Source organism: Grammomys surdaster, unplaced genomic scaffold (assembly GCF_004785775.1).
Source record: "Grammomys surdaster isolate TR1022 unplaced genomic scaffold, NIH_TR_1.0 134, whole genome shotgun sequence".
NCBI lineage: Eukaryota > Metazoa > Chordata > Mammalia > Rodentia > Muridae > Grammomys > Grammomys surdaster.
Genome location: NW_021604592.1, coordinates 4,046,204 through 4,063,471, shown reverse-complemented (window position 1 = coordinate 4,063,471; position 17,268 = coordinate 4,046,204). Strand labels below are relative to the sequence as shown.

Genomic DNA, 17,268 nt, shown 5'->3' with positions numbered 1-17,268 from the left:
GCAGAGAATTAGTATTACATTTTATAAATCACATAAGCAAATGGTCTTTGAGTCCTTGATCAGTCTTGGGCTTATCTCCTACTTTTAATTGTGATAGTAAAACAATAAAAATGAGATTTAATTTTAACTAACATTGGTTTTTCTGGGGCGGTAAGTAAAGATGATGAGGTAGAGAAATATTAATCCAGGCTGGTTATTTAACATCCGCCTGAGTGTGAGGAGGATACTGTAGAAGGCACCTGCTCAGGACAATGAAGCTCCTCAATTATGCTTTGGTCTATCGCCGCTTTCTCCTTGTGGTTTTCACTGTTTTGGTTTTATTGCCACTCCCTCTCATCATCCGAACCAAGGTAAGCAAGCCTGGAGCACACACAGGCACATGGCTTGGGCTATAGGTTACCCTTCGATGTTGATTATGGTCCGGTTCAAAGCTGAGGAATGGTAATACTTTCTGCTTGTCTATACATTGTACTTATCTGTTTTCTTCATTTTTAGTAGTTGGTCTTATTTGCATCTTGGCATTATTAAGTGGAATAATTAGACATAATAATCAATGAGAATTGTTCTCCACCTGTCAAGTAGATGAAGGAAAGAGCAAAAGAAACACAACCCTTTAGATCTTTCAAGTGATCAGCCTCCAGGAAGCACCATGGATAACGATTTCTTCCCTCAGGAATAAGCAATAATGAATTTCTATATAAAGGACCGACCAGGATACCCAGCTTTGTGGCACTGTGACAAGATGTTGTCGTTAGCTACAAATATGTTGTGTTGTACTCATAGTTATTCTAAGACACAAGAGTCCTGAGGGCTGCAAGCTTATACAGCCCTAAACAGAACAATCGGAAAAGTAAGGTCTAGAGATACCTACAGAGCTGTCAGCACAGTGTCTTAGAGTCAGCCACAAAACCTTGTCAGAAATTTAATTTCCTCCTGGAACAGAGACATCAAAGATATGAAGTTATTTTCCAGGTTAATCAGAAAATGTAATAAGTCATCGCTTTGCTCATTTCAGATTTTAGTGTACTTACGTTGACATACTTATGAATATCTTCCAGTTTGCTTTTGAAAAGAATCAGTCTATTAAGCCCAGAATATTAAGCTCAATGAATTTTTCATGTTTTGGTGATGTGGTCCAAACAAGCAAACACTTATTGAGCCTCTTCCCTGTGCCAGCCACAAGTGTGATTTGGTGGTAGGAGAACAGGTGCTGGAGACAGGCTCTCTGCTTGAGATACCATATTTAGCATTTGCAAGCTGTGTGACCTGAAAGACTTACATAACTTCCCTGTACTTCTGCTTTCACATAAGAGCGGGATCTTAGCAGGCTTGTTGGGAAGACTAAATGAGTCACCACTCACCAAGCAGTAAGTGGGGCTCTCCTACTCTCCCTTCCTGTGTTGCTGGTACAGCTAAGGAAATTATTACCCTCTCTTGACAGGAAGTCCCTCCATTCAGAGAACCTAGCTGATGCTCTTTCCTCATGAGGACTGTTGGATTAATAAAATAGAATAATTACAGTACTTTGGGAGCTCGAGCTTTCCTCAGACGTCTTAGCCACCTATCTGGAAATACCTGAAGGAAATTCATATGCAGTAATAGAACACTGTGGATTATTTTCAGCCAGATTTGATCTGTCTACTGCAGCTTCCTACACTTGATTCCCATCCATGAGACTAGGCAGCTGTGTGACCCTGGTGCCTGGACCAGATAGCAGACAGGACTCGCACAGATAGGGCTCTAATACAGCTCCTTCCCTCATCATTTCTAGGTCTGTTACCCCATCTATTATGCACAATAACCTCTTTACAAACCCCTTGATCTTATGAATCTGCAAATGTATCATAATTTTCTCCTGGGCACATTTTGATTTATACATGGATGCTTGGCACATTTTAACATTTCTGCCTTAGTCTCTACGTGGGACCTTAGTGCAGAGAATACAGGAAATTAAACTACAGTCAATCCTATGCCATGACTACACATCATCTGTGCTGCTCTTCTGACGTACAGCTACATCTCATTCTAATTACCATCCATAATTTTTGAGGAAATAAATACAAGCTCACTGAGAAAGAAAACAAATACATAAATAAAAAGCAATAATGTGACTTCATGATTCACCACCAGGAAAGTGTATCATTGCTAAGATACACACTCATTGATTTTCCTTTCCCAAACATGCAATGGTAAAAGTATATTACATTTACACATTAGCCCAAGTACATTGAGTGCAAAGTGAGGAGTCTAGTCATCAGGTTGTACTTATGAATGTGTTCTGTTTTTGTTTCATTCTAATCAATTCATTTGTTAAAATTCAATTAATTTTAATGAAGAAAAAATGTCCTAACTCCATAATAGAATTTTTTGGCAAATTTGAATAGAAATTTTATTACTAACAAACTACTAAGTAAACTTAAAAGAACATTATTTAACTCTTGCAATGAAGGCAGGAAAGAAGGTATAATATTTGATAGAGGTTTACGTCAAGAAGGATATACATCAATTTATGGTTACCATCTTTGTTACTGAAGTGAGGAAATCTGTCCTTGTAGACACAGCAATAAGGTAACAGAGGAATTCAAGCAAAATCAAAAGTCAGATTTGTCTTTAAAAACACATCAAATGTATGTGACATAGAACCAACAAGTGAGGAACTGCTGGCTGAGATTTCCACTGGTTACTGGTCCATTTAGAGACTGGCCCTTGCCTCCTATCTCAATTCCATCGCCAGCCAAAAATGTGTCAGCAACACAGGGATCCTCAGAGAATTTTTAAGCAATGTTAAGAGGGAAGGAGAAAGGATGTCTGTACAGAGCACTCCTCTCTTCTAGGCATTCTGCCAAATGCTTTGCCCAAATCATTATATTTAACCTTCTAACAAACCAGCAGATGATGGCTGACATGCCAGCATTCTCATTCCACATCTGAAGGAGTACGTGTTCAGAGACACTGAGCACAACAAAGACCAAGAAGCTTGTTCTGAACTTGGGTTTTATCAAAACTTGGAACTCATATATTAACAGGTGTTTTAGAGACTTTTCTCCATTTTTTTTGTTTTTAAAGGTTTATTCCTCGTGGATTGTTAATCATTTATCAACAACTCAGGCAGTTCTCCACAAGATAATGTTCCCAATCAGCCAAAGAGCAAAGGAGGCTTATTTCCTTAATTAGCATCATGCTGTTTAGAGTCCTGAGGTAGAAAACGGCATTGATTCCCGACACTGGTGAAAGGCCTTTTGAGAAATGAAGCAATGAACTAGGTGTGTGCCGTTTCCTGATGTCACAGAGTCCCAGCTATGTCGCATGGTCATGTCTGCTTGTCAGGTTACGTTGACCCTTTCTTGTCCAGTGCTCACTATGAATCATGGCGTTGGGTTGGTATCTCCACACCGTCTTGTTGAATGAGAAATTCAGCTCATGTGTTTCAGTGCTTTCATGGGAATGACATTTTATAAGGAAGGAGACTGTGCATTATTCCTGAAGTTTCCGGGCATAAGCCAAATAGAAGACCAGATTTAATTTTTACCAACTGGCTATTACTATTAACTGGTCACTCAAACTTTTCAGAATAAATGTAGAAAGAAAAACTAGTAAAGAGCTTCATATGATGTGGTTGCTCGTGTTTTCCAACACTTGTCTGAGTTCATTGTCTGACTACCAATACTCATTACAAATGATTATATGCATCTACAACAGTCCCATGGTGGTCAGAAGTTCAGTCCTACGGCATTGCTGTAGATGTTCCTTTGATAAGCAATAAATTATACTTTCTTGTGAATCTAAAGTATCGGAAATCTTTTTAAATTTTTTCACTTAAACACAAATGTACTCTTATTCCTTCCACAGTTAATAGTTACTAATCAATAACAAAGTTCTAATGCAACTGTTGGTTTTTTTTTAATTATATAATCACAGTGAATTTTTCTCACTTTAAAGGAGAAATTGCCTAAATATTCCCATACAGAAGACTATTAATACTGCCTTAGGTGGTGGGCTACAGTTTCATTTATATTTTCTATGTAGCTAGTCTAGCAGTTTGCTAATTTTAATCTTTTCAGTATTTACTCAGTTTTATTTTTATTCTTTTATTTTTTACAATGGTTTGGGTTGTCTTGTGTTACTGTTTATGAAACATTAAGAGACAGTCTAGCTAGGGACCTAGCTCAATCAGCATATTGTTGATCATCCATAAAATCCCTAGTTCAAGGCCAAGTACTGTGTAATCAAGGTGTGATAGTCCACGCCTCTAATCCCAGCACTTCAGAAATGGAATAAGGAGGACTGGAGGTCAAAGTCAAGGTCAGCCTGGGCCTCACTAGACACTGTCTTTATAAAAACATAAATAAATAAACAACCCCAGGTTCCTTGAGAAGCCTAGGAAAAACCTGCGCAATCGTATATTATCCTGTTGGCTGCATTTCTCCCAAGAGTGTCTCACTCCAGCTGTCTGATGCTTTTGCTTGGAGCCCTTCTCACAGTAAAGAGGTACAAAAAACAAAAACAAAAACAAAAATAACCGAAACCACTTACTAGCTTATGGATTGTAAAACCCCTAACCGCATTTCAGTTTTCTCTTTGGTAATTCTGGTGGGTTTGTTTGTTTGTTTGTTTGTTTTTAATATTTCACATCAAGATGGACTCCAAGGGAGAAAGAGCATGGGAGAGTCAAGGTACAAGCACAAGCCTCTAACCTGTGTGTCTTCTCAGATGCTTTTCCCTCTATCTTTCTCCTACCACTGAGTATGTTGTCTTTCCATCTAAATCTTCTCTCCATCCATCTTCCATTCCCCATTCTCACTGTACTCTCCTTGAGACAACAATGTTTACCTCTATTCACACATCATCTTTTCATGCCCTTCTTCCAAAATCTCACCAGAGAACTATTTCAAAACGCCAGCTTGTTCCAGTCATGATCAACAGGAAAACATCTTTTACATGGGTGGAAAGTTTCAACTTTGACATTTGTCCTAACACCTTCCCATATCCATCTTTCACACTTACTCTTTGCCATCCCCAGAGTACCAGTGAACATTCCTTCCTAACGCTCTCTCTTTGCTCATGCTCTAACCTCTTCCTGCCTCCTACTTTGTCCTGCCCTCCTTGAGAAGAGCAGAGTAAATTGAGAATCATTATGGCTGCTCTTGTGCCATCATAGCTATGTTGGCCCCATTGTAGTGTGTATTCCAGGTGGTGATTGTTTTTGCCTTCCTCTGCAGACTGTAAATGCCTTAAAAGGATCATGCTGATTGTCAGTCTGTGTCCTCTAGGCCAAAAGACAGGGCTTGTCACACAGAGAGTAGATGACTATATTGAGTGAGCAAATAGATTGTTCTCATATGACAGAAGGACATGGAATTTCTATGCACTATAAGGTGAAGGAGTGACTGGAGGAAAGGGCTTCAAGTACAGAGAAAGGAGTAGTGAAGAGAACACGGTATAAATGGAAGGTGCCAGACCCACAAAGCTCATTTTCCCTTTTGAGATATGATTTTGTAACCTTGCTTGGTAAACATGACAAATATGACAGCTCATAGTAATAAGCCCCACAAAGCTCATTTTCCCTTTTGAGATATGATTTTGTAACCTTGCTTGGTAAACATGACAAATATGACAGCTCATAGTAATAAGCCTCGTAGTAATTATTAGAAATAGTCAATATCTCCCTTCTGCAGTTGAACAAACTCAGGTTAAAAATTACCCAAAGTTACAGGAACCTATAAATAGAACAAAAGATTTGAGCAGATTTCCTGACCCCAAACCCACAGAGGGCAGCCCTCTTTTGTGTTGTATTTGTTTAATTAGCATACAAAGTATTAGAAACTCCCAAGCCCACAGAGTACAATGGTATTTTGCATTGTATTTTTTAATTTTTCAATTAGGATACAGGCTATTAGAAACAATATGGCATTTTCTTCTACTAAAACTCACTTTGATAGAAAATGACATTGCTCTGGAATAGTGTTCTGTTCTTTTTAAATTTATTCTTTAATTATTTTTTATAGTCCAGAGTTGATCCCCCTCCAGGTTCACCCTCTGACTGTTCCATATCCCATACGTCCCCCCCCCCCCCCGAACCTTCCCTGCCCTGTCTCCAAGAGGATGTCCCTACCCCACCCTCCCCACCCCAACAAACCTCCCCACTCCCTGGGGCCTCAAGTCTCTTGAGGGTTAAGTGTATCTTCTCTGACTATCAGATCCTGAAAAGGTATGCATATGTTTCCGAACTTAAATCCCACAAGTGCTCACTGAGATGCAGATTCTCTGCTCTTGTAACTGTTGCACACGAATCTTGACCTATTATGGACTCTTAAGGTGACAAGAAATACAGGTCAGTTACTTTAAGCTTCTGAGATACATGAATACTGACCACGGGTTAGCCTCTCCTGTCTCCCATTACCTAAATAATTCTTATAAGTTTTGTAAAAGATTTTGATGTTCTACCCTTGGCTCATTTCCTCATCTATAAAATGAAGAGGATTCTCTTTTAAAACTTTGAGATACTGTCTACAGATCAGCTGTTCTCAACCTACCTCAGATTCTTCTGTAAAAGCCCAGCTTCTGGACATGGTTGGCAAAATCCTCGGGTGATTGTGATCTTAATTTATGGATTTCATCTTAATGCATAAAATGTAGAACAGTGATTATTTCCAATTCAATTGTGTGAGGGTGAGGTGGGGGTGAGATGAAAGCCATGCCTCTCAGGTGCTAGCTAGGGATTGAAGTTGAATGAAATGGGGAGTTAAAAATATCCCTGATACCTGGCATAGTGAAGCCACCAACTGGCTGTCTCTACTCTCCATTTTTAAAGTCTAAAATCTAACCAGAGATGCTATTTTCACCTGACTATAAATTGAGCTCCATACCTTCCATCTTTAAAGATAGGGATCTTTAAAAATATATCGTTTTGCAATTAAGCAACAGATTCTCAAGTCTAAGGAAACTTTGTGCTTGTACTGACAAAGAATGTTTTGTGTAAGTATAAAAATAAGTTAGCAAACATAAAAGAATATACATAGAGAACTCATAGTCAACAGTTCCCTAAATTTATTCTGGGATCAGATCAAGCTCAGCATCAGAAACTAGGGACAGAAGAGATATTCTTTAATTCCTGAAAGACAAAAAGAACAACATTGGCCACTGCCTCTGGTCCATAGGAATCAGTCACTTCCAGTTTTCCAGGACAGAAAGAACCACACATCAGCTTCCTCATGTAGTCAGATGTACCATTTGGGCCATACTAGCAGGATTAGGACTCTCAGTTTACAGAATCTTATCTAAGGACTAAGGGAGGTCAAAGTGAATCTCCTAGAGCAGGAAGATAAGTATAGAAAAAGAAAGCACACAAATAAAACAATTGCAAAGTTCCCTTTGTGTATATGATGAACATTTTGTATTAGAAATTAATTTGGGGGGGGAAGTAGGGGTCTTTCCCAGGGAAGACTATTCCTCCTGTACTCAGCATTCCTCAGTTACCTGCAATTCTTTGTCTAGGATTGAAGCACCATGGTCTTTTCACGGTAACATGCCCACTAGTGTCATCATGCTTGCTCAGATCTTGCTTAGACAGTCATGTTGATGAGAGTTCATTGAATGTAACTTCTTTGACATCTCTATGAGACAAAGCCTCACAGCAACCTTCCTGTTTCTCTGGCTCTTACAATCTTTCCACCACTTTTGCTGTGAACTTAGGTACAGGAATTGTTCTGTAGATGGACTTAGAGCAGGTTGTATTAATATATTTAGGAATATTTATGTACATATATATGTAATAAAATGTAAGGAAAAAGAAATCAGGAAGTTCAGACATAACAAGGGAAGTATGTTGGAAGGGTTGAAGAGAGGAATGGGGAAGAGAAAACAATATAATTATGATTTAATTTTTAAATGTCTATAAAATAAATACAACAATTACTACTCAGGATACTTTTGAAAACTTCAAAAATACACTACAATAATGAAGGTTGCAGAAATGAATAAGCAGGTGAAAACACCCAAAGTTCAATGAAAATGATCAGGAATCAGCAATATAGGAAAGGAGAAACATATATCTCTATCTATATCTATCTATCTACCTATCTATCTATCTGTCTATGAAGAAAGAATCTTGAAAAATATAAGTATAAGCAAGAATAGACAGAAAAATCTTAAAAATTTATGTTAAACATGAATAAAGGTAGTCATAGAAATTAAAAGCAACAAAATAAAATTTATAACTCAGAAGTGTGTTGGAGGTTTTGAGTGGTAAGCAGCTTCCTCAGGAGAAATGTCTCTTTTTATGGTTGAATTCAGTTTCTTCAAGGATGACTTGTGTATATCAACTAACATAAGCAATTTACTGTGACAATACCATACATGGATAAGACAAATAGCATGACCATGCCAAGGCATGGCTCAGATACAGCCAGAAGGTATACTGATTAGGAAGGTGTCTATTGGTGGAGTATTCTTCCTGCCTTATGCCTGAGTAATTTGGGGCACTTTATTAGGCATTTTTGTAAGGGTAAGCTTTATTCTAATCTGTGTTATGTTTGCCTTGTTTCCTGATAATCCTTTTGCCAGTTTGCAGGAAGGTGAATAGTTAAATGTCAGGTAATAACATTCCTACAGATGTTTGAATTGGCCTCATTTCTATCATTAATTTTAGAATTTTGAAAGTATACTATACTCTATACCCTCCCCTTGAAGGATCAATATTCCACTCTGCCAGCACTTGGAAATATTCCCCAATGGTCTGCCAAATATTAAGGAATAGATTTCTTTTGAAAGAGAGGAGATCACCAAAGGCTCTGAGTAAAAGTGTTAAATGTCCTTGGAGCCACAGAGTCAATCAGGAGAACAAATTAAGGGACAGAGAGGCTTATTGGATTGGGTAGCTTTGGTCTAGGTTTCTTAAATATCTGGCAAGTCTCACCTACCCCTCAATATCAAGAGGCAAACTCAAGGAACAAAAACCTTCCAGAGCAGGGCAGTGGTGGCGCACGCCCTTAATCCCAGCACTTGAGAGGTAGAGGCAGGCAGATTTTTGAGTTTGAGGTCAGCCTGGTCTACAGAGTGAGTTCCAAGACAGCCAGGGGTACACAGAGAAACCCTGTCTCAAAAAAACCAAAAAAAAAAAAAAAGCCTTCCAGAATGTCAAAATGTAGACCTTAGTATTATCTAAAAATATGACCCCAATCAGAAGTTGAGAAGGCAGTGTAGATTTCAAGAGCTTTGGATATCAACTGTATCAGAATGAGTATTTCTTTACCACGGTTATTTTGGCCTCCAAAAGTTTTCTTTTTCCTATATAAGAAAATCCCAGTGATTAGGATTGCTGAAACAATCACCACAATTGCCCCACCACACTTCCGTAGAATGAGAACACTGGTTACATTCATGTAGGGGGATTCAAAAAGAGGGTGGGATGACATGGGGTTGGCTAAATGGAAATATCTAGAAATTAACCATTATGGTTATTCAAGACTGGTCAGATAAGAAGATGCTCAGGAAGACAGGGAAGAGGATCCAATCAGAATTAGGGTATCTTGTAGGCCAGGGTATCTATATTACAGTGCTGAGAAAAAAGAAATGGCTACCATCCTCAGAGCAATCTGGTGAGGCTAAGCTATATTAACTGTCAGGGAGAGCAAAGTAGGTCCATTATCCAGCCAAGTTGTTGGAGGACATGAGAGTTGAATTAGCTTCGGTTGTGGTGAAGAAAGATTAGTTAACAGAAAAAAAAGTGTTTGAGTTGAGACATGGGCTGAGTGCGACCTTCTGGCAAAATCGTCAACTAGTAGTTGACAATTAAAAGGGTGGAATCATGAGAGTGAGTTGTAAAAAGTAGCAAGCCTTGGCCTTCCTTAGTCTCTGGTTTCTTATTTGATCCTATCATCTCCCTTTACATGTACTTCCCTTATTGTCATACCAACCACCACAAGATGCTCACGAGACTGAAAGACTACCCAGTCTTGGGTATTTTCCCTATAACAATGGGAAACAGAACAAACACATAGGCTATAGACCAGTCTGAGAAGTACAAGAAAGTCTAGGATGAAACTGTGATTCTAACTGTGATTTATTTTTCAAGTAAAACTCAAGTCTATTAAGGCAAGTTTGAGAAAAATAAAGCAATGTTCCATGTAGATCAGAAACATCATTGAAAAACCAGAGAAATGAAAAGAATGGTGATATTGTAAGAAACAATTTGGAAAAAGAACAAAAGAGAAGGTAGATTGTTTCGCACTGTTATGCCAAAACCAATACTGTACAAATTATACACATAATAAATATAAGATACAAAATTAGTATAACTATCATTTATAATAATAAATAGGAACATGGAAATAGCGAAACAAGCTCAAATGGGCTCTTCGACCACAAAACATTGCTATTTGTTTTCTGTTCTAGAATTGAAATTATTTTTCCTATATCCATATGGAGCTGAGGTACGAAGACATTCACAGCTATACAGTATTGAAAAATTAAGGAGAGTTAGAAAGCTATACACACAAAGGCTAACATATTCCTTAGCAAGGAAAATTTGATCCACTTAAAATGAATTTAACAATAGTTGTACATATATTAGAATGAATGCACTTGCAATGTAAAATACTTAGTGAGAAAGTCACAAAATGATACCGCGTAAAGCATTTTAGTTTTAAAAGTGTACATTGAGCTTGGAGAGATGGCTCAGAGGGCATGAATATCTGAGTCTGGGGCTCCAGGACTCCTGTTAAAGCCAGGTGTGGTGGTAAGTACCTGCAGCTCCAGTTCTGGGAGGTAGAAAGAGGAGGATACCTTGGATCACTAGCCAACCAGGCTAGCCCAGATGTTGAGCCCCGGGTTCACTAAAAGCCTGTCAAAAATACTGAAGAAAAGTGGTTGAGAAAGACATTCTAATGTGAACCTCTGACCTCCACACATGAATGCACAGGCAAGTGCCCTCCTACACAAATATGTACATAGGCAGACGCCACACACAAAGAAGAGAAAAAAACATGGTTATTAAAATACTAATGGTCTCTGTATAACAAAAATTACAAAGCACAGACAGAAGGAGACAAACCACATGCTAGACAGAGGCAAATCTCAGGGGGGCGAGTACAGGGAAAGGACACGAGGGAGTGACTCTGAAGAGCTTTTCACAGAAACATTTTATCTATTTAAAAAATAAATGGGACTGAATATCTGTATTTGTTCAATATGGCAAAGTAAACAACTATACCTGTTATGTAATTTTTCTGTCCTAAATATTTTAGAATTTCTAAGGCTATTTTAAAATGGATTGCTCCACAGGTTTAATGCCTGGGTATTTTTAATGTAAAGGATAAGTGTTTTCCCACAACATTTCTGTCACCCTTAGTGAGAGAAAACCTTCCTGGAGCAGGGAAAGGTAGAGACACTCAAGAGTGGGCCAGGGAGGTCCATTGCTCACAGGCAAGCATCTTAGATTATGGGATAGTGCATCTCCTTCATTTTGATTTAATGGAAAATCTAATGACCATATACTGCTTGAATGAGTGTCTTGTTTCCTAAAACAAATGAACCCAAAAAGTGGGCATCTAGAGACTTTTGAACATATAAGTGGCACTATTGGTCCTGATGAGGTTCGTGAGTATTTTTTGTCTTCCTTTTTCTTCCTCCCCTTCCTCTTTTTCATTCCTTCTCCACCTTCATTCTGCTCACTTCACATAGGACTTTTGCAAAATGTATCATGGATTTTAAAAGCATTTTGTAAAGTCTGTGATAGTCATAATTTCAAATATGTCTTCTCTTCCTGCATCTTCAGTCATAATATGTAAACAAGATAAAAATAGCTATTATTCTGGTTTCTGTCTCTCCGTTCACAGATTTATAATATTAAAGAATTTTTCTAACTCCGGAACATAATTTAGATTAAAATGCACACTTGCCTTGGTTGCAGGTTATTATAACAACATCACAAGCACTGCAAACGCCTACGAGACCTTGCAGGATGAGTGGGCTTGAGATGGAGAAAAGTAATTCCCTCACTTAATTTGACAAGGGTGACTCTGTTTCTTCCTTTTCTAGACTTTGAGTTTCCTTCAGGCATGGAAAATTCCTACAAATCGTAGTTTAGTTTACAGAGACAACAGAAGCATGGTGCAATTATAATCCCATGAAATACTCATATGAAAAAAGTTATATTCACATGTCATTGTGGGAAACTCCATGAACGGTATATAATTTTGAACTGCACATAGCAGGATGTCAGACTTTCCAAATAGCTTACAGATCTAGAGATTTCACTTGGCAGAAGGATATTCCCTGAAAGCAAGATTCTGGACCGAGAGAAAAATATGAGAAGAAAAGACTGAGTGATCATATATCCCATAGCTTTTTGATCTTTACCCTTGGTTACCTTGAAAATGTTGGTCTTGTTTCAGTATATCCATGAGCAGGCATACATTGCTTGCAAGTTTCCAGATGATCCCCATGTTGTTGATTACATAGGATATATGCAGAGAAAGCCAACCAGCAAATGTGAAAACTCAGGGATAGGGAAACAAATAAAAAAGTCAGAACAGGTAAGGAATGGTTTGTTTCTAGACATCCCACTCAAATGTTAACTAGAAATGAGAAGGGAAGAGAATGAGAAGGGAGGAACTATGCAGAACCAGAAGGACGCTGTCACTTTCTAAGATATAAGTTTGTAAAATCTGGAGAATTATTGTCCTGTACAATATAATACAAATGTTACCCAGTCTCTCATTTGTTAAGGTAAAGACAAAAATTCATTATGTTTTAATATAAAATCTACTGATTCATAATTCTCAAGTTAGTTTGTACACGTACACAAATATACACATATGTAGAGAAATGCAAGCATTGTGAGTCAAAGAAATTGAATTTTCTTGTTAGGCTTTCAGGTACTTCAAATCATTACGTAAGGCAAAGGGCCCAGAATTTGAGCAGCCTCAGTGTAAAGAAGCCTTTTAGGGAATACTGAAGCTTCCTTGTAGACACCTGGACAAATGTTGTGAATTAGAGTGTGATGCAAAATAAAAAGGTAGGATCAGATCCAAACATCAAAATGGTGTGAAAAGGAGACTTGTTTGTTTGTCTTGACACAGTCTTGCTATGTTGATCTTGCTAGATCTGTACATGCTTTGGATACCAGGCTAGTTTCAATCCCATGGCATCCCTCCTCCTCCTGCCTCAGTCTCCCAAATGTTGGGATTAAGGGTGTGGGCCACCATCTCTGACATAAAAGCGTCTTTACAAATAGAGAAGTGATGTCAAAAAGTATTTGGAGAGTAAAGGGGAGTAAATACAGGAAGAAAGTTCTGAATTATCACAAATATAAAAATAAAGCAACAGAAGGGTGCTGACTGAAGTCAGAGCTGCATTGGTACAATATGAAAATCTTCCAGGAAAGGATGTCATTCAGCAATTGAAACTTCTCTGACCAAAGCCGCCCCTTCTAAGTAGATTAGGGCTGTTGGGGTAAAATTCTAGCCTATGGCAGAAGTTAGAAGTGATAACCAGAACTCACCAGCCTCATTTGACTTTTCTCTCATTTTTCTGATGCAGACCATTATATGTGGGTGCTCCAAAGTATTTTTTGGGTAGACAGACCTTTAATCTAGCTTTATGGAAGAAATGATAAAATCAACTGCGTTCTTAGAAAATGATCTGGTCTTGGAACAAGCTTTCCTCTAATGAACTTGGATACAGGCATAGGGACAGATTTGAGACTTAATGTAAGAATAATAAATAGTATCAGGAGATGGGTTGGTCAGAACTAGGGAGTATGATAGTCAAGGGGCCCATGTTGTCTTTAAAACCTACATTTTTCCAAATATGGCAGAAAATGTAAAGCTGTAAGGAAAAGTTTTGGGACTATCCATGGATTGTCGTTAAAAGAAAATACACAGCCTTCCCTCTAGACTGACATTTTAAATTAAACTAGTGCCCACAGATTCTCTCCAGAGCTGTTTAGGAGGATTCAGTCAAGGTTCTGCTTTATTTTTCTTTTTTATTGTTTGTCAAGACTACAGAGGCAGACTTTGTAAAAACTGTCAACATCAAAATACCTTTATTCTTTTTCCTTTAAAAATATAACACAATGAAGATATGTCAGAGTCCGGGCTTATTAAGCATCCCTTAGATTCTCTGAAAGAGCAAAGATGCTGGGGAGCAAAATCCCAGCCCAGAAGATTCAGCAGGATGCTGGTGAATCATAGAGAAGAAAGATGGATAGTGTATGGGCCTAAAGAAAAGACTTCATTAAAGTCCTAGCCACAGTCTCGGTAAATTTCCAAATGCAATCCAGAGTTCTCAGACAGCAAGGAGCATGAGAAACAGAAGCAGCAATGTAGCAGATGACAACACTTATTGATTGTTTAGCCCATTTCAGGTGATTGCATAGCAAATTATACAGGTCACAGATGGTTTATCAATTTAATCTCTTCCTTTCTGTGCCCTAGAACTGTAGAAAGCTACAGTTTTAGACTAAGCAAAGCAACAGATTTCACTAGCATTAAGATTCCCTTTGAGTCTCCCTGTGTTGTCCACCGTAGCTCAGCTGCCATCCTCACAAATGCAAACTGGACACCTCTGCATCCCCAGGTTCATGTCCTTAGAAGCTGGATTCCAGCTCATCTGAGCCACCAATCTTCTCATTGTGCTTGCTCTGACTTCTCACTTTGGTTAAAAATATGGATGCAGGTTCCACCCATACAGGCACAATTAAAAGATAAAGGGAATAGAATCAAAAGAGGGGTCATCATGAAGAAATGTCTGCAGCCTGCCTATTCCTGCATTCCAGCAGCATTCAGTCCATTTGAGAGTCCAAGTGAGAGTGGAGATAGACAGCCACAGACACTATTTTGAGTACAGAAAATTGACACAAAGACGATCTGTTTGGAAGGAAATATAAAAGGAAACAGGAAAAATTCTATGTTTTCATTTCCACCTTCATTAATTTTTGCTTCAAACTCTCTAAAAATAACTATCTGGTGATAACTTAATGATGCAGAAAATTTCACAATTCCTTCCTCCTGAGCACCATCCAAAAAAGTAGTCATGATTTGAAGAATGATTTCTGAGGGTCAATTTTTTCACCTTACACCTTTGGTTCTTTGCAGGAAGCAGAATGTGCCTACATCCTCTTTGTTATCGCCATATTTTGGATCTCAGAAGCCTTGCCCCTGTCAATCACAGCTCTATTGCCTGGATTAATGTTTCCCATGTTTGGGATTATGTCTTCTAAACATGTAAGTTCTTCAAATGCTGTTAAATTATGATTCCTTTATTTATGTGGTGACATCATTTGAGAAACGTTGTCTTTAAAGAAGCCATGATCCTGACATAAGGCTTCTTTGTAAGTGTTCCAAACGTTCAAGTACTCCTTCTCTGAGATACTGCATGTCTGTTTTATCTTCAATGAACAAACATGTCATAGCTTTTTGAGTCATGTATGTGTTTAGAAGAAATGTGACCATATTCTCTTGCTGACATGTACAGCAGGCGCCTTTCTCCCAACTAAAGAGGACATTCATTAACATCCTGAATAATCTTGTATAATTCCCAAATTCCATAGAATTTGAACTGACAGCATTTTTTTTTTAAAGGAAACAAATTTGTGCTTTTAATGAGGAAAATGCTCCCTGGTTTTCTTTTCCAAAAACCTGGTACTTCAAAAGATGAAGCCAAATTAGCTTTTATGTGCATTTCTAGTTTGATCTTGCTGAGAAGAGTTTATTCATGCTGAGAACTGTTTTTTTTTTTTTTTTTACCTTTATGTAGTCTAAGGGTGCCCATCTAAAGAAAATAAATTCAGTTTCCCCTTAAATACATGGAACACCCTGAAATCAGAGCACTTATCTCCATTCAATCTCCAGACAGCAAATAAATAACTGCCTAAAGCACTTACAACTTTAGAGTAACAACATTCTTAGGAAAGCCCTTAAGTTCATAGAGTCAGTCAGTGCAATAGGACTGTATTTCTGCCTTCTGCTTGGGTCTAGCACCATTGTCTGGATGCTGACACATCCTTTGTGTGGATGGAGACTTTTCTTTCTAACTAGTCTTGGTTAAGTTCTTTCTACAAGAGGAGTCATCATGCTTCATTTGCACATAATTCTTCCCAAGTAGGAGTCAAAATTCTTTTTATATTTATGATCCTGTCTGTTCTTCTTTTCATACCATGTTTGAACTTCCTCCCAACTTTTCTTCTGTTCTTTCTAATTATGATTGTTTTCGAGAAGAGCATGGCAAGGGTTTTCCTTCCATTGTTCTTCTCTCTAGGCTGAGGTTCAGTTTCTGAGGAATCTCAAGCCCCAAATTCTAAGTTTCTTAGGTGGACTAACATGTGGAGGGGAGAAGACGAATCAGAGATAGCAAATATGTTGCAGGAGCTAACAGTATTTGTACCACTGTTGCTGGTAGTACCTGTTCAGAAATCCTTTATTCTCAAAGGTGACATTATTGCTAGCCTTCAGGTCTTAGAGGTGGAAAAGAATTCTTCAGAGACAACTTTCACCTAGGGCAGGAATCTCTTTCATTTTATGTACTACAGATGACCTCATTCCATGTTATGTTTTTCTGGTTGTAGGTCATCAGTAAATCACAAGAGTGGTAATTTGACTTTCAAGAAGTTAAACTTCATTTAGACTAAGTCTGACAAATATTTAGCTACATTGTCCCATGCAAGTTTTGCTTCACATCTAAATAACATCATAAATGCAGGTAGCATTTCTTGGAACTTAAATATTAATGTAATCCATATCTCCAGTCTGTGTGATTTCTAGACCTTAACTCCTCTCGTCAAACCTACCACCTTTAACTCTATCACCACCACCACTCATCCCATCTTATCTCCTTCCAGAACTAACTCTAGTTACTTTGCTTGTTGACAATACTTAAAAATAAGCAGGTTACTTGACACGTTTTACAGCAGGCATGTGGGTAAAATCAAGTTCCAGAGGGCCTGGGCTCAATTCCCAACCTCTTTGTGGCAGTCACAACTGTCTGTAACTCCAGTTTCAGGGCTTCTGACCTCCTTACACAGATATCCATTCCGGCAAAACACCAATGAACATTAATAAAGGAAGAAAGAAAGAAAAGAAAGGAAGAGAGAAAGAAAGGAAAGAAGGAAGGAAGAAAGGGAGGGAGGGAGGGAGGAAGGGAGGGAGGGAGGGAGAAAGGAAGAAAGGAAGGAAGGAAGGAAGGAAGGAAGGAAGAAAGGAAGAAAGGAAGAAAGGAAGAAAGGAAGAAAGAAAGAAAGAAAGAAAGAAAGAAAGAAAGAAAGAAAGAAAG

General features: G+C 38.2%; 1 protein-coding gene across 1 annotated transcript in view; it reads left to right on the top strand.

Moving 5' to 3' along the window:
- The first annotated feature begins 229 nt into the window (after window positions 1–229).
- Slc13a1 (solute carrier family 13 member 1) overlaps window positions 230–17,268 on the top strand; it is a 71,053-nt gene continuing 54,014 nt past the window's right edge. The window contains exons 1-2 of the mRNA XM_028762650.1: window positions 230–350; window positions 15,096–15,224. Of these exons, the coding sequence (XP_028618483.1) occupies window positions 252–350; window positions 15,096–15,224 (228 nt within the window). The 5' untranslated portion in view covers window positions 230–251. The remainder of the gene's footprint in view (window positions 351–15,095; window positions 15,225–17,268) is intronic.